This window comes from Mirounga angustirostris, unplaced genomic scaffold (assembly GCF_029215605.1).
Source record: "Mirounga angustirostris isolate CCGP_5_RB_7025 unplaced genomic scaffold, mMirAng1.0.hap1 SCAF_8, whole genome shotgun sequence".
Lineage (NCBI taxonomy): Eukaryota > Metazoa > Chordata > Mammalia > Carnivora > Phocidae > Mirounga > Mirounga angustirostris.
In genome coordinates, this window is record NW_026991716.1 from 64,807,540 (window position 1) to 64,829,338 (window position 21,799).

A 21,799-nucleotide genomic window follows, 5' to 3' on the forward strand; every position below is an offset into this window, starting at 1 on the left:
TCTATTCCCAGCAATTTTCTTGGCCAGTAGAATACTGATAATAATATCTCATGACCAAGTTAAGGTCTGTTACTCAAATTCTGAATCTGCAACAGAATGGATGTACAGTCCACAAAGTCACTGGCCAACTTTCCAAGTCATCTTTTCCTCCTCCATGCACTGGGGAAATGAAGCATTCACTTTGATCAGAAGAAGGTAAGAACTTTGAAGTAGAAAAGATTATTATATTTTACTGTAAACTCAGTTCAAACATTGATTCTTCCAATTAACTATCGGTAGTAACCTTGGTAGAAGGAACTTACCCTGTCTGCTTCCCCATGTGCCAAACAGGGATAGTAATTATGCATCATATAGTTTTGCAAAGATTAAACAGGATGTATATTTGTCCAGCACATCAGGAAAGTCAATAAAAGCGAACTCTGCTATCCAATAGCATCTAGCAGAGTGTTAAGCACAGAGAAGGAGGCTCAGTGGTTTTTTGCTAATATGTTCCATCAATTGATTACTTTCTGCTTGATAAGACTTGATCTTTTTACACACCATTGCAATCTTTTCCTACAAAGTGCTTTATTATGACTCTTCAAGCTTCCAGTGAGAAAAGTCTATTTTATTGCCATATTTTAAAGATAAGTCATCTGACTCTAAAAATAAAAGACTTAAAGGGTATGATGCCAGGGAACGACGTGTGAATTTTTTCCTATAAAGTGGGCTAGATTATTTCCCAGGATTCCAGGTGACTAGAGAAACTTTTTGAAGACTCGCTCTGACCGGTCATTTCCCAGCATAGGAGAGTGTAGTAGTGCAGCCTGTCCCACCAGCCACCGGGCAAAGCCATTCCCCTTCACGTTGACCAAAATCGGGCTCGAAAACTTCCCTTCCATTCAAGCCCCTGCTCCTGCATTCTCTGCTTCGTAAGTTAAGAGATTTCTCTTGAGATGCTGATTTGTACTTAAAAAAAAATGAACTTATGCTTGGAAAGCTTGCTGCAATATTATATGATGATGTAATTATTTATGTAGTCACGGCTGAGCCTATAGAAGCCAAAAGCTTTAAAATCTATATCTACAGTTATAGATTTAGACAGTACTCCTCCACGTCATTTACACACACACACACACACACACACACACACTCCTCAAATATTTCTTTAAGTTTCAGACCACTTTTGATGTAACTGTATTCTCTCTATTTTGACATTCTTAAAGCAGCCATAGTGAAGCTTAAGATTAAAATCACAAGTCTTGCAGTTCAGACAGAGAATAAAGTATAAACGCTGAAGGTGATCTCATGTGCTCAGAGTTAAGCCTTTAAAGGTCAAGCTGACTTAAAATATGGACCAAACAATATAGCTTTTAGAAAAGGAGCTTTCTTTACCCAGTCTTAACTAATGCAATGAAGAATATTTTCATCTTTATTATTAACAATGCTAGTTCAGCAATGCATTTTTTTCATGCTATTTTCCTCTTTTTAATTTGGGAATGTGACTCTTTGTAAAAATAGATATGCAGTAAATGATGGCAATAAATTAGGATCACAGTTTGCTGACTTAGAATAAAGGAAGCCCAGAACAATATATTGCCCATTTTAGGTTAATAGTTAGCAGAATTTTTATATAAGATGAACTTAACAACTCCTGAAAAGTTAAAAATAATTTCTGCTTCTATCATTTTTACATTAGCAGGGTCTAGGTCAGTGGCAATAACAAGGAGGCAGCTTGGAGGGGGGCTTTATTTAGCCCCCTCATAACCATCATCAGCCTCCCATCATAGCTACCCCAAACAGAATCCAACCAAAGTAGAGCACTGTGTATGCTATTCAAACTGAGCTCCAAACGAGTCCCCAGGCTGCTTCTTCCAATAGATGCTATCTCAAAGCTTCTCCTATCTTGAGAGTCTAGAGACACCCCTCATCTGAATATCTCTGTTTATATCCTCCCAATAACCATCATTCTGCCTTTTAAGAGTTTACGTCATAGTTTGGCCGTAAGAGCCTGGAGGTGGGGAGCCCACACACAGAGAGGGAAAACAAAAAAACAAGCCATTTTGCGCAAGGGACTCATTTGTACAAAAGTGCCAGACCACTGTGTACTGTGATCTGAGTTGAGCTAGATAATTTTTCTGGGCCTCAATTCCTCCACCCATAGAATGAAGGACTTAAAGGGGCTGATCTCCTAAGTCCTCTGCAGGGCTCCAAGCCTCGGATTCCTGGTCTCATAGCATATCTCAATTTGGATTGCTTATCAACACCTGCTACTGATCCTGCATACCTGGGTCCCTTTTGTTATCTTTAACCATTTTTCCGCAGGAAATGAAAAACTCGAGCAGGATAATTACAGAGAATCAAGCCAAGATGCTGCCCCATGGAGAAAGTCCCCTTAGCTCGGCACCCCTCCCATCACCCCACCACCACCAAATGAAAAGCTGTCTGGGGTGGAAACCTCCTGCAGAGTTGCATGGTCAGTGGGAGAAGCTGAGTAAGATCATATGAAGCAAACCACTCGGCTTATCTCTAGTCTCCCTTTCTTCCTTCCTTTACTCATGCTCACAGTAGAAACAAAGGGAAATGTTTTAAAGTTCCTGGCTTCTCCTCCCCTACAAAGGGGACTTTTCTGGAGAAGGGGAAGGGAGGGCAAAACAAAGAAGGAAACAATGACTTAGAACAGTCTACAGGAGGACTCCCACTGGCGCTCGGAAATGCTGGTTGCCTATTAGGTGCAGCCCCACATCCCCGGCAGGTGCTGCGGCTCCCGGAACCCTGGCTGAGGCCCAAGGGACCCGGACTTTGTGGGGAGGGGCTCCTGGGTCACTTGGCCACGGGAAAGAAAGCCTCGGGGTCAGCAAACTGCCAGTCCCCATAAGTAGATCTAATTATGACTGCTTACTTCAAAAAGAGGATTTAACCCAAAGCAGATTTAGCAGGGCAGTTTCCAAAGGGCAGCAGGAATCCCGGGCCTGACCTTTGAGAAAATCCTATAGGCTTCACTGCCTCCGGGACCTCGGCAAGCCAGTCACCGTAGACTCCTCAGATCGCAGAGCAATTCAGGGATGCCAACTTGAGTTATCAGGGTCCTGGTGGGGGTGTTTAATTTAGCATCATGGGTGTCTGGCAGAGCGTGCCCACAGCAGCATGTGCACTGGTGGTCAGTCAGAGGATTGTTCTGGGGGAAAACACTGACAGTAAAAAATAGAAAGTACTCAAGTATAACCTGTTAAGTCAAAAATACTATTTAAAAACCTTAAGGTGGTTTGATATGTAAGTAAGCATCAAAGATTTCCTAGTGAATTCGTATCTAATACAGGAAAGTTTGCTGATGTATCCCAATAGTGCTGCTGATCAAAGTATCAAAAGTATCTTAAGATAATTTTTTTTTTAATTTTTACTTTGATTTTTTTTTTTAAAGATTTTATTTATTTATTTGAGAGAGAGAATGAGATAGAGAGATCATGAGGGTCAGAGGGAGAAGCAGACTCCCCGCTGAGCAGGGAGCCTGATGTGGGACTCGATCCCGGGACTCCAGGATCATGACCTGAGCCGAAGGCAGTCGCTTAACCAACTGAGCCACCCAGGCACCCCTACTTTGATTTTAAAAACCTAGGTAGCACTTTGCTCAGGGGAAGTGGTTGCTGGAGTTGTTTTAGTAAAATGAGACAACTCCAAAAGGGTACAGAGGATTGGAATTGTTCATGTAGAGTTGATCAACATGAAGTTAGTAAATGAACACATCTGGGATAAGCTGATTGTAGAGTATAAAAGTACTTTGTGAACTATAAAGCTCTCCATCATGTGTTATTATTTCAATTACTCTCACAGAACACGAAAATCAGGAAGACAAAAAAGAAAGGAAAAGAAACAGCCTGGATAAGTACAGTCTCTCCATCCACACACTTCATTCAACTGATGAATCACTGAACTCTACCTCTGAAACATAATACACTATATGTTAATTAGTTGAATTTAAATAACATTTAAAAATAAATAAAAATAAATAAACCAACAACCCTGTAAGTGAATTGGTGCCACCTCAAGCATTCAGCTTACGGGGGAAACCGTAGAAAAGTCAGGTGTGTCTGGTTCTAAATCAAATCATTTACAACGTGACCGGAAAACAATTCACACAGGTGTTCTTTAAAATTATTTGATTTCAGATCTTTTAAGAAGTCACTATCAAACAAGCTCCTACTCTTTCACCTGACCACATTCCAACACAGAACCCCTACCCAGAGGGCTGTTGTAGACATGCATAATTTACACTGTCATTAAAACCTTGTTTGCAAGATCCATGCTTGAGGTTGGAAAGTTCACAGAGACTGAGGGAGTGGAGTTTATTCTCAGAGCTTGGTTACCCCAAAAATGTCAAATTAGGCCATCTATTTGTTCAAACACGAAGCTGATAAACCTTAGCTTACAGGAGCAGAAGACAGGCTTAAAGGAATGGAGAGTATCATACATTATGCTCCAGCAAAGAAAATTTTGTTCTCTTTTCCATTTCTCCTTCCCCAAGGGATGTGCCAAGTCCAACAATAAGTAAAAATTACCAATAATTTTTTAAACATTTAACAAAAACCTGTGTTGCTTCATGCGTTTATTTACTTACTGTGACAGCTTTTTCTTATAAGCAAACTAATCTGGGAAAACCATCTCTCTTTCTCGTAACTAAATATATGATAAAGCTGGGATTAGGAAAGCTGTCTCCAAGTGGCTCTTAATTTGCAAGTCCTAAACACAGAAGCAGACACGCTTGGTAACTCAAAGCATCAGGATTAGATGTCACCGGTTTCAAAGATTGTGGAATTCACAGACATAACCATTCAGCGGAGGAAAGAAAAGGGAGAGAATAAGCTAAAAAGGAGATGCTGAGCAAAACTGGAGAGTACAGAAGAGTTCATTACAAAACTTTTCAAGTTGGAGTCTCGACTTCAAACGTGGTGATCCCGGGGTCTGAAAGAACTACCTGCCAGGACAGATATCAATGCTCAACATGCGGAGGTTTTATTTGGGGTTGTTTTTGTTATTGTTTTTTTACACTGAGTTTTAAGAGTTATGCAACCCTTAGAAAGCAGGTAGTTCTAGTCATTAAGTAATTTATACACAACCAAATATTAAGATTTTCTGTTGTGGTATTAGGAATGAACAGGATTCATTTTAAATGGTTAAGCTTACAAATTTTTCAACCACTTATTCAGGAAGTAAAAGTAGATTATTTTCCATAGAAGGAAACTAGTAGAGAGGCTTTTCGAATGTAGGTGCTTCATTGATCATATATTAGCTCCCCAGGTTTGTTTCCACCTATATGGCTTTATGGCTTTCAACGTCCTAGAGGGAATCAGGTGTCCCACCCCATGCACCCCCAAACCTATTCACATGGATGATTGTCTCACTTTCTACAAGCCATTCAGGTCACAAACCACTTGGAACTTGAAGTCAGAACCTGGGCACCCGTCTGTGGTGTCACCGGGCTGAAGTCGGCTCCCGGACCAGAGGGACAGAGACTAAAGGACGGCAGGGATCTCCCTGCAACTGGGGGCACGCGTGCACATTACCTCTCCCGCTCCTGCTCCAGCAGGTTGGTGAAGTCGTCGCTCTTGTTCATGTAGTCAGTGTGTTTGTGCTTCTCGCTCTCTAACTCGTACACCGTGCGCCGGTGACACTTCTCCGCCAGCAGCAACTGCTCTAGCATGCGCCGGTACGTCTCCTTCTGTTTCTCCTCAAGTCTGTCCAGCTGTGTAAACCAACATGGGAAAGAGCTTACTATTTCATTTGATTTGCATAGGACTCAAAATATTGTATTGGTCTACCGATTTATTATCTGAAGGAGAGAACATTGCGTCTGGTGTCCTCTGCCATTTTCCCTATCCCATCATTTTGTCTAGGCCAACTGGTTCTCCAAACTAGCCGTAAAAGGCTGCAGTAACTTCTGGCCTCCTGGACCTTCTGCTGCAAGCAGATGTATGGTTCCTCAACTTTTGAGAGAACAAACTCTTTCGCTATTTCCGTGAGATGGCACAAAACCTTATACTTAGCAAGAAAGAGGGTAACGGTTCTCCCAGTCTCAGAAAAATTAAGAGCTCAGGGGGCGCCTGGGTGGCTCAGTCGGTTAGGTGACTGCCTTCAGCTCAGGTCATGATCCTGGAGTCCCGGGATCGAGTCCCGCATTGGGCTCCCTGCTCGGCAGGGGGTCAGCTTCTCCCTCTGATCTTCCCCCCTCTCGAGTGCTTTCTCTCATTCTCTCTCTCAAATAAATAAATAAAATCTTTAAAAAAAAAATTAAGAGCTCAGCATGGTACCTGCACCACACTTCTCCCCTGGGAGGTCATTATCATCATCACAATCTTTTTTAAGACTTGCCATTACATGCACTTCTAGGAAAAGTATGGGAAGGATCCACAGTCCTCTCTCTTCAAAATATGATAAATATAGGGAGGATTTCAGGACTTAGAGAGAGCACATGTCTCAGACTAAAAGAGATGCTGTCAAATATTATTACAGGACTTTTTCAAAAAAGAATTTATTTATTTATTTGAGAGGGGGGAGCGAGAGAAAGCGTGTGCGTGGGTGGGGGGAGGGGCAGAGGGCGAAGGAGAGAATCTCATGCAGACTCGCTGTTGAGTGTGAAGACTGTCGCAAGGCTGGATCCCACGACCCTGAGAGCATGACCTGAGCCGAAATCAAGAGTAGGATGCTTAACGGACTGAGCCACCCAGGTGCCCCAATTACAGGGCTTTTTGTGCCTATTTGTCTGCCAGGCTAGAAGATCTTTAAAGGGAGCCTTGATGAAGTTTTTAGTTTCTGCTACCTAACACAGTGCCTGGGACAAAGTAAGTGTTCAGTAAATGTTTGTTCAGTTGGACCAAATCTTGCAATATTAATAGTTCCCTATCCTAGTCTCCTCTTCAAACTCTAGTACAGGGTTTCTCAACTTCAGTACTACTGACATTTTTGGCCAAATCATCCTTTATTTGGGGCAGCTGTTTTGTGCACTGGAGGATGTGTGGCAGCATCCTGGACATGCACTGGGTGTGTGACAGCATGTGCAAAGGATATGTGGCAGCATCCTTGGTCTCTGCCCCCTAGGTGCCAGTAGTACTACTTCTGACTGTGGCAAACCTATCCTCAGAAGTTGCCAAATGTCCCTCGGAGGGCAAAACACTTCCACCACCACCCACCCCAAACTGAGAACCACGGCTTTAGTTGAAACATATTTAAAATCCATTCTCAATCTACAACCTACCCCCTAAAACTTAATGGGGGTAATTCCATGCGGCATCAGCATCAGAGTTCTTCCACTGGGTTCTCCATGTTTGTCCCTCAGTCATACGGAGGACCTGAGGTTACCTCTACAGTTGTGTGAGATCTTCATTGTGGGGATCATTTCTGGGCCCCCAAATAAAGGAGATACTGCCTGCATAATCCTTAGTGTTTCTGACCAGATCTCCATCCCTTTGTGTAAGAGCCTGTGACTAGACAGACTGGTAGAGAAGCCCAGGTTAACTGGTGGCAAATAATATTTGATACCATTAGGGATTGGCAAATTGTACTTTTATGTCTCCTGGTAAATTTCTGTAGTCTTAAAAGGACAGCTTCTACAAGACATTTCCTTTATTGGAATATCCCTATTACAAACTATTCTCCCCAGGAACTCTTCCATCTTTTTACTATGTGATTTTCATTATATATTATAGAATTTGTCAAGCATTTTTAAAGTATCATCATCACCATCATCAATGTAGAAAGAGCAACTCTTTCCCTCTTTTGATCCTTTCTACTTTATCATGAAGTAGGACCCACATTTCTTTTGAAAGTACTTGGAAAGCAGCTTCTGCCTATTTCTTCATACCTTCCCTTAGGGAAGGAGGGGTGACTTATTTGAAAGTTGTAACCCAGCAATTGCACTACTAGGTATTTACCCAAAGGACACAAAAAATACTGATTCAAAGGGGCACATGCACCCCTATGGTTTATAGCAGCATTATCAACAATAGCCAAACTATGGAAAGAACCCAAGTGTCCATCGACTAATGAATGGATAAAGAAGATGTGATATATATATGTAAATATATATATAATGGAATATTACTCAGCCATCAAAAAGAATGAAATCTTGCCATTTGCAACAACATGGATGGAACTAGAGAGTATACTGTTAAGCGAAATAAGTCAGAGAAAGACAAATACCATATGATTTCACTCATGTGGGATTTAAGAAGCAAAACAGATGAACATAAGGGAAAGGAAAAAGAAACAAATAATACATTATATGTTAAAAAAAAAAAGAAGATAGCAGGAGGGGAAGAATGAAGGGGGGGAAATCGGAGGGGGAGACGAACCATGAGAGACTATGGACTCTGAAAAACAAACTGAAGGTTCTAGAGGGGAGGGGGGTGGGGGGATAGGTTGGCCTGGTGATGGGTATTAAGGAGGGCACATTCTGAATGGAGCACTGGGTGTTATGTGCAAACAATGAATCATGGAACACTACATCAAAAACTAATGATATAATGTATGGTGATTAACATAACAGAATAAAAAAATTGAAAAAAGAAAAAAGAAAGTTATATTTGGGTTAGGGAACTAGGCATAAGCAGCTCAGCCTTTTCATTTCTTATTTTTTGACTCTGCCTGCCATAAAATGGTACACTGTGCTCTGAAGGCCCAAACTCTCCTTCAAGTGGTTTCTCCAAAGTCTAGGAGGGAAAGCAATAGAAAGTCTGGTGGTATTCATTTGTCTATTCAGACCAATAATAAAACTAAATGCTTTAACTCATCTATCCAACTCCTGCAGTTCCCTTCAAGGAACTCTGGAGGGGAAGATGGGGACATTATTAACTGAATAGCTAAGATATTCAGAAAAATAGACATTGTGAGGGCATGTGGAGAAAAACAGCTTATGTTGATATGACGTGTTCTGAGTCAGCCTAGGTAGAAGGTAGACATTAGCTTTAGTATGTCCTGTCCACATGGGTCTTTGAGATTGATTGTTCTCAGCAGCTACAGTCCTGGGGCTAGCCCACTGGAGCAGTTGCTGGGGTCTCAGTGGGCTATGTTCCCCTCACCTACACTAGCATAGCTTGACCCCAACACTGATTACATAATCAGGAAGACATCTTTTTGTCTTGTAACACACTGAAAGAGTGCCAAGACGCTGGTGTGCACACTGTTTTTCACACAGAACTGCAGGCCCAGCCTTTAAATTGCAGAAGTAGCAAATTCCTTTTTAGCAATAAAGCATTCATGTGTGAGGATCTAGCTTTCAATTTTAAATTCTAGATGTAAGAACCAACCTACATAGCAAGAGATCAGCTGTATGAGACCCTGTTTCTTATTATTTTGTTTGGAACTACATAGAGCTCCCAGGAGAGAACTTAGGTGGGCTAAGCTCTCTCTTGGATCTATGTGGCTTGTCTAGAGGCTCTGAAGACCACCTCCCATAACTATGGGCTCTGTTGATTCATTAATCATGTACACTGTGTCCATGACTTTTGATTTTCAGGATCCAAACTGTGGCTCAACCATAGAGGAATAGTTGCTTTTATTAATGAATAGTGAAAGTGAAATGGGAACCTGTTACTTTAGAAATACAGCTCCCACTTGGACCGAGGTGGAAGGAAACTGAAATGAAATCATCATAACACTGAAGGCCAAAAGGAGAGTATACCTGGAAGTCTTATTCTACTAAATCAAGTTGATGGAGAAGAGGTTTAAGGACTTGAGATGGAGAGAAATTTCAGCATGTTTTAGACAAAAGAATCATGGTTGAGGAAGTGCTTTTAGCTGTTATCAGCAGAAGGCTAACTGGAGAAGTATTAAGGGATTTGTGAAGAGACAGATCTACTGAATCTAAATCTAAATCTAAGTCTACTAAAGAGGAAAAAAAAGACTTAAAGACCAAACTGGAATACACAAGAGAGAAATGGATCTAAGTGCTATAAAAGATAGGGCTATAAAGAAGGGAGATATTTTAGTCATTATTTGAATCAAAATGAGTGACCAGAGGAGGTAGAGATAGGTGAGCACAGAGAACAGAACAATGTGAGTCCCCCCACAAAAAGTGTTGGAATCCAGAAAATGTCTGAGGAATGTGCTGTAAAACTGCTGATAGTTCTCCATGAGATCAGTTGGGAGCCATTCTCTTGAAGACTGCAACAGCTATTCGAAGTGGATACATAAAATATAGACAGATTTAAGAATTAAATTCTGAGAAGATTAAGGTAGAACATTTGACGCATTATTTGGTGAGTTTCAGGGTGTCAGCTAAAATAGATGGGCCCTGAGTGAACACGCTTGAGAATCTTGGAGATGTAGAGTTTGAAGGAAAGATGAGTCAAACATCAGGGGATTCAGGCAGGAGAGTAACATAAACAGTTCAAATATGGATATAGTGAGATGAGAAAAGATCTGTCAGTGAGGATTATCCAACCCAAGGACATAAACGTAGATAAGATTTGTCTTATACAAAGGATCCTCTTGGCAGGCTCATAACTCCTTGATTTTACTTCTATCACTGAGGGAGACCATATAATACAGAACACAGAAGGTTAACTGCCCCAGACTGACTAGAATCCTGTTGTAGTTAAAGGATTTTCTCTACCTGCCTTCCTTCCCTTAGACATCGCCTAAGTCTCTACTTTGGTCTTGCTAAGAGTAACATGGGCCTGCATTATGCTGAGTCATTTTGCTTGAGATAAACTGACTATGGAACTGAGGATTTTCTTGTATTTTTAATACTTATGCATGTAAGGTTGGTATTATGATATTTTCATGTGTTCTAATAATTCTTTAGACTCTTCAATTAAAGGGGAATAGGGGGACTTTAGGATATATTAGTTAAACTTTGAAAATGCTTAAGATTAAGATTCTTCTGGCTAAGGCTAAGCAGAATAAGAATTTGGGAAGGAAAGACACTGAAACCTTGATTTCTTTGGAATTTTACTTAAGAATTATGAACTTTCATATCCTGGATTTTAATTCACAAAGAAGCTCAGGGGGATTTAATATTTGCTGCTTAATTTCTCCCCAGATATTTGGCAAGGCAGAGGGGGTCCACCACATGGGGTTCATTGCTTAACCTCTGGTGAGTTCTATTGGATAACCTAGCTGGGCCTAATTTGGTACGGAAATTAAAATGAGCAGTGATTTTGGGGCTTGAGATGCAGCATGGCTTCTAAGAATAAGAGCTAGACTATCCGCTCATGGTCCCAGGAGGCTAATGGAACAGTGATTGTATTGGGATCGTCCCTCATGAAGTTGGAAGAAGGACTCCTGCTCCTGGGTAACAACAACTTGATTGTTAAATCCGAAAGGTTAGGAGACCCCAAATTTGTACATGGTAGAAGATAAATCTTTTCTCCTTCTAGCATTCTATTTTTCCCACAAAGCGGGACCTTACCATTTTGTCAGAATTGGGAAAAGTAGCCTCTGTCTTTCTCTCTACCTCTTCACTCACTCCTCCCCAAGTGAGGAATAACTCTTTAGATTGTGAGTTGAGGGGAGAAAGAAACCAAAAAGCTTGTCCAGCTAAGCCAGTTCTAAAAGGACCACCCACAGGGTGGGTGTTTTCTGCTCTGCTCTGCTCTTCTGCCCACAAGATAGGAACCCTTGGGTTAGGCCTACTTTCTGACGGTAGGTCAGAAACTCCTTCTTTGTGTACTTTCCATAGAACTCACTGGGTTAGAGGCAGTGCTTTTGGGTAAGTGTGTGTGCTTTCAGACCTACCTCTCCTTTGAGGTGTTATCCCAAGCTCTAACTTGGGAGAAAAGAATTAGGAAACTTAAATGATATCCAAACTGAGTTCTCCAATCCAGGGGGTTATCGTAAGAATATTTAATGAATATTTTGACCTCATTATGTCTTTCACGCCTCAAACCCCTCCAAGTTTGGAACTAATTATAGGTGTGAGTGAATATCACTGCTCAAATCCCGGCAAATGCTAATGGATAGTATTTGTTGAGTACTCAGTATGTACCAGACACTGTGTTAAGAGCTTTACAGACATTGCTTCATTTAATCTTTACAACAACTCTAGGAGATACACACTGTTGTTACTCCCACCTGACAGAGAAGGAAATAAGCTTAGAGAGCTGAAGTGACCTGCCCAAAGCCATATGCAGCTGGTAACCGTGGCTCTCAGACATGGAAGTGGATCCTGTCATTTGACTGCATCCCATCATAAATCATTTCTTAACATTTTAGGCAAAGATTAAAACGAGCTCCAGCTTATCCTTGCTGCAGAAATTAGGGTAATTACGGGACCATCAGTCTGCTGTGAATAATATCTCAAGCGGATCTTATCTGAGATCTGTCAAACTGAGCTTCTACAAAGGCATCACATAAGATATTATCTTTTATATTATATTATTATCTTTTATATTATAATAGATAGCTTCACTTTTAATTTCTGTGTTCTTTTTCTTCATTTATGATGCTAATTTCATATCTCTGCATTTTTTTTACATGAATTCTCAAGTCAGTATGGCTAGATCTAGCAACTATTTCCCTAATTTAGCCTCAAACTTCTACTACAACATGAGAATACTTTTAACATGTAGTATCATGGGAAATTAATAACAATAGTAAATAGTTCCTAACACAATCTTATATAAAAATGATTAAATATAGCCCTATTAGATTGCATCTTAAAGAATTGTCCTAAGCATTTCATTGGGATTTTGCCTCAACCACTGCATTTTAGCTACTCACATGAGACCATTTTAACTATGACAGAGTCTGTGAGATACTAACATACAGTCCCTTTGTAAATATCAATAATAAAATAAATGTCCATCAATACAATATCAATAATCAATCTAATTTTAGGTTACCAATTTAATAATGATCCTGACAACTCAATGCCAAAACTGATGAGCACTTCAAATTTTTACACACATCATCTCCTAGAGAAATAAAAGAATAACAGACTGCAAGAGCATGTAATTAGCGTAATCACATGAGAAATATGTTTCAGGCTTTAAGTATATTTAAGGAAATGCTTCTAAAATTCTTATCATTGCAATGCATCCACTATAATTCATGTAATTCATATTACATTGTAAATTCATATAATTTATTTAATTACACTTTAATTCTATACTAGTGTATCATAAAAATTTTGCCTTTGAAAGAAAATGTTAAAGCATGTAAAATAGAAAACGTGAAGCCATCACTCTGAGGTACCCTTATATACGGGAACTTGTTGATGTCATATTTTTACCTCTGAAATCGGTTTCTCATATACATCTTCTCCTATAGACTTCTCCTGGGCTAGGATGGCGTCTCGGTGCAGGACTCGCAGCACTTTTTCTGGCTCTGCAGACCCATAATGAGCCTCCAGAACCTCAGGCTTGGTTTTCTCTGTCTTCAGCATGTGGATCACATCCTCCCTGGCCTGTGGTAGAGTGCGGCAAGGTCAGACGGTTGACAACATAAATCACATGCCAGACTCACAAAATCAACACAAAGCTTATTGAACACATCCCCATCTCTTCGGGACTATTGGCAAATTCACTGGGTATTTTGTTCTTATTTTTTATCAGAAGCAGATTGGCAAGCAGATACTCTGCTTCAGGTTGCTAGGAAGCAGGCAAGCAGAAAACAGATTTGTGCTAATATTAACTACATAAAAATTGCTTTATCTAAGTAGAAAAGATTCTGAGTGCTTTTGAATCAGGAGGACCTGGGATACTTCCCCATTTCACTGTAAATAAGGTCAAGGACAATTTAAAGTTTTCTAGTTTTCTATTTATGCTCTCAAAGAAGTATTCAAATCTGGTTTCCCCATTCTAGTTATAACTCTATGTGTAATTAACAAAAGCAGCCTTTATTAGTGAGTTCCTGTTTCCCATCAAGTGATTCATTTTATACAGAAACACATGGTTGGGAACTCACATGGTGCTGGACTGGGCTTTTTGATCTAAGACATTCACAATAAAGGTGAAATTTAACTCCTGTAACATCCAGACTACCAATCACATGAGCCAAATTGGTGGGGTCAGTGTTGTTCTTTTGGTTTCTCAGCAAAACTCCAGGACTTTGTTGAGTTCTTGAGAAAACCACATGATTATAGGTTTTATATCATATTGACTATGGATCTCATCACATAATGCAAATACATCTGGATGTATTTTCTACTGGTTAGTAGTGATGAATTTTCTATTTATGATGGAGCTGACATTTGGTAAATGTACCCCCATCTGGTCATATACTTGTTTTTTCCAGTAATGGTGATGGGTATGAAGTATCCGGACCTCATGCCAACTTATACCAAAGAACAAACTGGTGGGCAAGAGTTGCAGTCTATGGCAATAGAATAGAGTTTTCCCCTGTGTTACGCTAACTATGGGTTTGAAATTATAAACCTGGCTCATTGTCATGGTATTCTAAACAAAGGAGCTAACTAGTTAGTCTCAAGACAGGAGCATTATAAAGTTTCTCTTTCTTGGGGCACCTGGGTGGCTCAGATGGTTAAGCGTCTGCCTTCGGCTCAGGTCATGATCCCAGGGTCCCGGGATCGAGTCCCGCATCGGGCTCCCTGCTCTGCGGGGAGCCTGCTTCTCCCTCTGCCTCTCTCTCTCTCTCTCTGTCTGTCACGAATAAATAAATAAAATCTTTTAAAAAAAAAGTTTCTCTTTCTTGAGGTTTCTCACTTTTATTGCTTTTTCATAGTCTCAAAATTAATCTAATTCCAGATGGCTAAAGACTATTATGGAAACGTCAATAGACTGGAATTTGCAGATTTTCCCCATGTTGTCTCTGCCACATTTATATGTGCTCATTTCAAGACAAAAATTGGAAAATACTAATTTTGAAGTAACTAGTAGTTTGGAATTAGCAAGAAAGTTAAAGTCAGAAAATAATTTAATGGAAAAGCAATGTGTTTCCACATAGAATGAAAGAACTTAAGCATAGATACAGTACCAGGCTATCCTGTACAGTATCTTTGTGCAGTTTAGAAAAAGGTGTCTACTTCCTCTGGGAGATACAGCCTGAGTCAGAGTGCAGCTTACCTAGCAAGAAAAGAAAGGGCTATATTTCAACCCCTATCTATCCCATCTCCCAGGCACCCTCTTGTGCAAGGTATAACTCCATTCTGTAAATGGTGGCCCTGTACTGAAGGAGCCTAAGGTCTGTCATTGGTTATTGGTTTTCAGGCAAATAATATAAATAAGGAGCTTTTAGAAATGTAAATAGGTAGCTATTTCAGTTCAAAAGTTTAAGCTATGTGGTTTTAAAGCATGTAAATATTATTGGTATCTATCTTCTTGACCAAATCTTCTTAATCCTCTTAGAAGATAATAGTTTCTTCTGTTCCAACTGATATGAAACACTTTTTTCTTCTCTCCCTAAAAATGTGCTTATGCTTGAGTTGTATTAACTGTGATATGCTACATATACCACACATTTCATTCTTAGTTTAATTACTCTAGACACTAATTACCAAAGAAAAAGAGGCTATGGTGGTATAACACTGGGCATTATATATTTAGAATCACACTATTCATCATGAGCTTACTAAAAGCTTTTTAATTGCTATAATAATAATCCTGAAGGAATACAAATGTTGCCTATAAATCACTACTATTTAAAGTAGTTTAATATAGTAAATCAATCATTATTATTATGGTGTCTGTTTAATCCATGAGTTAATGAAATGACCATAATCACAATAAATTTTTTAACTATTTTATATGATTTAATGTATGTAAATAAGGTCCTACGTTTTGGGGATAAAACCACTTTACATCCCCATTTTAAGAAACTTCTTAATTTTTTTTAAAGATTTATTTATTTATTGAAGAGAGACAGTGTATGTGCAGGGGGAGGGGCAGAGGGAGAAGGAGGGAGAAACTTGAGCAGACTCCATGCTGAACACAGAGCCCGCCGTGGGTTCCATCTCAGGGCTCTGAGATCACGACCTGAGCCAAAACCAAGCTTCTTAACCACTGTGGCACCCAGGCGCCCCAAAACTTCTTAATTTTTATATAAAAGAATGAAATACAAGATGTAAGAAGGTTCCTGTCCTTAAACATTACTGTTTTCACACAGAAATTTCATCAGAAGCAAGTAGTTAAATTCTTAGGGTGCTGCAGCGGTGCTAAATAGACCAATGTATTTATATATATGTAAAAGGACCCAGAGGGGAGAATACTTTGAAGAGGACTCTAGAAAAGAGAGAGAAAGGGGTCAGAGGAGGAAGGGACTAAATCAAATTGTTCAATTTATTTAGTCCTGATGATGAAGGAGAATAAATATGAGATTAGGGTATAAAAACAGACACAGAGGGGGTCACATCTTCTCTTCCATCCTATAAGTTCCTCTTTGTGCCAAGGGAGACATATGGAAGCCAAGAACAAAGATGTCCCTGCAGAACTGTAACTGCACCAGATGGAGCAAGGGGTTGTCTCAACTGGCTACAGAAGGAACTGATTAAAAACATATGGGGGCAGCAAAGAGCTACTCTGCAAAGCCCAGGGCCAACAGGTGAGTGTGTGATTAATCTTAAAAAGTCAACAGAGGGTTTCTGGGCTTTGCTGGGAGAGCAGGGAACTGGCGGGGGGCAGGGGGGAGCGGGCTAGGGGGCAGAATGAGACGCAAAACAGGTAGAGCCACAAACAGGTGGCATAGTTAAAAAAAAAAAAAAAAGAGTTAAATCCAATCATTCATTCAATAAATATTTGTGCACATTCACTTTGGGCAATGCATTGTGTTCAGTATTGGAGCTATAACTGCGTCATCAGAGATTAAACCTGGAAGGATATGAACAAATAATTGAAAGGCATTGACATGATAAGTCTTAGGATGGAGGAGATACAGGGGGCTAAGAACTCCATCTAAAAATACACTTGACTTGAATATAAGCTAAGGAAAAGGCTTCACAGAGGAAGTGACCCAAAAATCTCATATTATGAGTACCTGAGCCAGAGAAAGAGGGGAACTAGGGTAAGAGTGTTCTTGGCCAAGGAAAAACTGTAGGCAAAAGCCAAACAGATGTAGATGCATGGGCTGGAAAACATGAGGCTGGAGTGATAAATAATGGGCAACTCATGAAAAGCCTTGTAAGCCAGGTAGTGAGTTTGCATTTTCTCATGGAACCGCAAGAAGCCTTGAAATTTTTAAGCAGCAGGACAGTGACATGGTCAGGTTTGTGTGGTAGAAAGATCATTTACCCTGTTAAAAACGTACAAACTCTGAATCAACAAGTGTGTTGGTGCAGTCCAGGACATGTGATTTAAAATCTCTGCAAGACCCACAGCTAAAATCATACTCAATGGGGAAAAATTGAGAGCTTTCCCCCTAAGATCAGAACAAGAGAAGGATGTACACTCTCACTACTTTTATTCAACATAGTACTGGAAGTCCTAGCCACAGCAATCAGATAAGAAATTAAATAAAAGGCATTCAAACTGGTAAAGAAGTAAAACTTTCACTCTTTGCAGATGACATACTACAGATAGAAAACCCTAAAGACTCCATCAAAAAACTACCAGATAGAACAATTACATTGAATTCAGGATACAAAATCAATATTCAGAAATTTGTCACATTTCTATATAGTAATAATGAGGTAGCAGAAAGAGAAATTAAGAAAACAATCCCGTTTATAATTGCACCAAAAATAATACAAGACCTAGGAATAAACGTAACCAAGGAAATGAAAGACTTGTACTCTGAAAACTATAAAACATTGATGGAGAAATTGAAGATGACCCAAACAAATGGAAAGATATTCCATGCTCATGGATTGGTAAAACAAATGTTATTAAAATGTCCATACTACCCAAAGAAATTTACAGATTTAATTCAATCATTATCAAAATATCAACAGCATTTTTCACAAAACTAGAACAAAAAATTCTAAAATGTATATGGAACCACAAAAGACCCAGAATAGCCAAAGCAATCTTGAAAAAGAAGAACAAAACTGGAGGTATCACAATCCCAGATTTCAAGATAGACTACACAGCTGTAGTAATCAAAACAGTATAGTACTGGCACAAAAATGGACACATAGATCAATGGAACAGAGTTGAGAACCCAGAAATAAACCCCCACTTATATGGTCAATTAATCTACAATAAAGAAGGCAAGAATATGCAATGGGAAAAAGCCAGTCTCTTCAACAAATGATGTTGGGAGAACTGGACAAGTATATGCAAAAAAATGAGATTGGACTACTTTCTTATACCATACACAAAAATAAACTCAAAATGGATTAAAGACATAAACATGAGACCTAAGACCATAAAAATCCTAGAAGAGAGCACAGGCAATCATTTCTCTGACATTGGCCATAATAACGTCTTTCTAGATATGTCTCCTGGGGCAAGGGAAACAAGAGCAAAAATAAACTATTAGGACTACATCATAATGAAAACTTCTGCACAGTGAAGGAAACAATCAACAAAACTAAGAGGCAACCTACTGAATGGGAGAAGATATTTGCAAATGATAAATCCAATAAAGGGTTAGTATCCAAGATATACAAAGAACTGATACATCTCAACACCCAAAACACAAATAATCCAATTAAAAAATTGGCAGGAGACATGAACAGACATTTCTCCGAAGAAGAAATCTGGATAGCCAGTAGGCATACAAAAAGATTCAACATCACTCATCATCAGGGAAATGTAAATCAAAATTACAGTCAGATATCACCTCATATATGTCAGAATGGCTAAAATCAACAACACAAGGAACAACAAGTGTTGGCAAAGATGTGGAGAAAAACGAACCCTCATGAACTATTGGTAAGAATGCAAACTGTGCAGCCACTGTGGAAAAACAGTATGGAATTTCCTCAAAGAGTTAAAAACAGAACTACCCTATGATCTATTAATCACACTCCTGGGTATTTACCCCCAAAATATAAAAACATTAATTCAAAAGGATATATGCATCCCTATGTTTATTACAGCATTATTTGCAATAGCCAAACTATGGAAGCAGCCTAAGTGTCCATCAATAGAAGAATGGATAAAGAAGTATGGTATATAGGGGCACCTGGCTGGCTCAGTTGGTAGAGCACCCAATTCTTGATCTCAGGGTCTGAGTTCAAGCCCCATATTGGGCATGGAGTCTACTTAAAAAAAAAAAAAAAAAGGCATGCTACACACATACACACACACACAATGGAATATTATTCAGCCATAAAAAGAATGAAATCTTGCCGTTTGCAACAATATGAATGGATCTAGAGAGTCTAATGCTAAGCGAAATAAGTCAGTCAGAGAAAGACAAATACCATATGATTTCACTCGTGTGGAATTTAAGAAACAAAACAAATGAACAAGGGAAAAAAGAGACAAACGAAAAACGGACTCTTAACTATAGAGAACAAACTGATGATAGTCACCAGCGGGGAAGGGAGTGGGGGAGTGGGTAAAATAGGTCAAAGGGATTAAGAGTATACTTATCTTGATAAGCACTGAATAATGTATAGAATGGTTGAATCACTATATTGTACACCTGAAATTAATATAACACTGTACATCAATTATAGTGGAATAAAATAAAATACCTCTGCAGGTGATTTTAAAGCACAGCTGCACTTAGAAACCACTGCTTTAGGACAGATAGGCCAATTCAACACTAAACCACTTAAAACATCTGCTATGTTAGCTCAAGCTTCCAGGCAGGGTGGTCTACTTCTTAGGCACTTGCTTGACCCAGTGGTTTCTCATGTTTTCGCTGTTATCAGTTGCAATGATCCTTCTTCACCAAGGAATCATGATCACTTCACACCAGCAACCTAAACCAGGGGAGTCCCTGGAAACCATTGGAAGTGTTTGCCAGTTCTGGGAAATGAGGATAACTAATTATCCCAGTTTGCCTAGGATTAAAGGAGATGGGCCCCACAAAGCTAGACTTTTGAAAATCAGAACAGTCCCAGGCACATTGGGATGAGTTGGTCATCCTAGGACAAAGTGGTGGACAGGAGTGGACAGGAGACTAGATATCCCAAAATGTCCCTGTATCTAGCTATTGGCAGCCATAGGAGGCTTACTATACTCAAGTACTGAATTTCAGTGACAGTGTTTCTAAAACTTAGCTTTCTTTAAAGGCAAAATGCCATTATTGATTATGCCTGGTGACAATTTCAACTATATTTTAAACTTGTGGGATTTTTCAATCTTTGGGAAAACCCATAATGATTCAGAAACAATGCTTAGTTCTTACGCACATGTGACATAGATTTTTCCACACTTCTAAAATGGGTATGTATATGATTCTGGGAGGACAGGGTAAAATCAAGCTAAAGAAATTATAGCTTCCTGAAGCACTACAATTAGTTGAAGACTTGGGGTGAGTGGGAAGTAATTTAAAAATTTTTCAAAAATTAATACAATTTAAATATTTACTTTAATATTTAGGATTTAAAAGTTCCTAAACACTCTTGCTTCTTTGTATTATTTCATTAACTACCTAAGTATGGTCCTGTTGCTGCAGTGAGCCAAGGAACCCTAGAAAAGATGGTCTTGGATGACCAACACATACCCATTCTGTTAATGCTTTCCTATTTTGGCAACTCCATTCAATGTTCTGTTTCTATTTAAATAAGGTAATTTATTGGTTTACTTGTCTTTCTTCCTTAGGCTGTGAGCTGCTTTGAGGACAAAGATGTATCTACAGTACCTACTAAAAGAATGCTTGCTCATGTGATAGGAACTCAGTAAATATTTGTTCAAATAAAAAAGTAAAATTAAATGATGTGAAGTCAGAAAGGCATAAACTGGCACTGAAAATCTCAGAACAACTTTACTTAGCCTCGTTTAAAAGAGTTAAACAATTAATTACATTTTGTAAACTTCTACTCTTTCATCTGACATTTTTGTCTATAATTTAGGAGTCACTTTGTTCTTCTTAAGTTTATTGCAAAAAGAAAATATGTAAACGGAATAAGGGAAAACAGTACTTTTTACCAGAATGTTGCAACAGGAAATGGACTATCTTTAAATCTCATACAAATTGAATTATACTATTTACTCTTGTTAGGTAAATACAAATACTATAAATATATTGAAAGAAAAAAGCTATGTAATTATGATGATATTAGCTATTACTACAGAAATTAAATCCATTTTTTCTCCTGAATTTTAGAACACAAAGTTAACATGATTAGTAACACAACAACATACAAGGAGAGGATTCAAACATGGTTAGTTTAAAGGGCCATTGGGGCTAAAAATGTGTCTTTTGGTTTCTCTGGAGAAATTTCTTTCCATAAATATATGGTCAATAGTGCCTAAAAGTCTCTATACCCATGTTTATTAAAGATTACTCCTTTCTAGCATTTCAGACAGAAAATCATCCAAAAGAAATATTTCATTAAAATGTTAAAAGCAGATGCTATTTTCATGTTAAAACTTGCTGTTATTATCAACATAATAGCTTGAATTTTTAAAAAATAAAATCCCAATGATGTTTTTTGCAGAAATAGAAAAATCCATCCTAAAATGCAGAGGGACCAAAGAGTCAAAATAATATTGAAAAAGAACAAAGTGGAGGTTCCAGACTTTCTGATTTCAAAACTTACTAGGAAGCTACAGTAATCAAAACACTGTGGTACGGGGCGCCTGGGTGGCTCAGTTGGTTGGGCGACTGCCTTCGGCTCAGGTCATGATCCCGGAGTCCCGGGATCGAGTCCCGCATCGGGCTCCCTGCTCAGCGGGGGGTCTGCTTCTCCCTCTGACCCTCCCCCCTCTCATGTGCTCTCTCTCTCATTCTCTCTCTCAAATAAATAAATAAAATCTTTAAAAAACAAAAAACAACAACACTGTGGTACTGGCATAAATACAGACATGTAGAC

At 39.1% G+C, this 21,799-nt stretch overlaps 1 protein-coding gene across 7 annotated transcripts in view; it reads right to left on the bottom strand.

Annotated features, from left to right (window-relative positions):
- FILIP1 (filamin A interacting protein 1) overlaps nucleotides 1-21,799 on the bottom strand; it is a 184,776-nt gene that overhangs the window by 56,746 nt on the left and 106,231 nt on the right. For all 7 annotated transcript variants that reach the window (XR_010413677.1, XR_010413675.1, XR_010413676.1 and 4 more), the window contains exons 3-4: nucleotides 13,205-13,378; nucleotides 5,541-5,719 (exon numbers count right to left, since the gene is read on the bottom strand). Coding sequence is in view for 4 of the 7 variants with exons in the window: in XM_064597782.1 (XP_064453852.1) it covers nucleotides 5,541-5,719; nucleotides 13,205-13,378 (353 nt within the window). In the remaining 3 variants the exon portion in view is untranslated. The remainder of the gene's footprint in view (nucleotides 1-5,540; nucleotides 5,720-13,204; nucleotides 13,379-21,799) is intronic.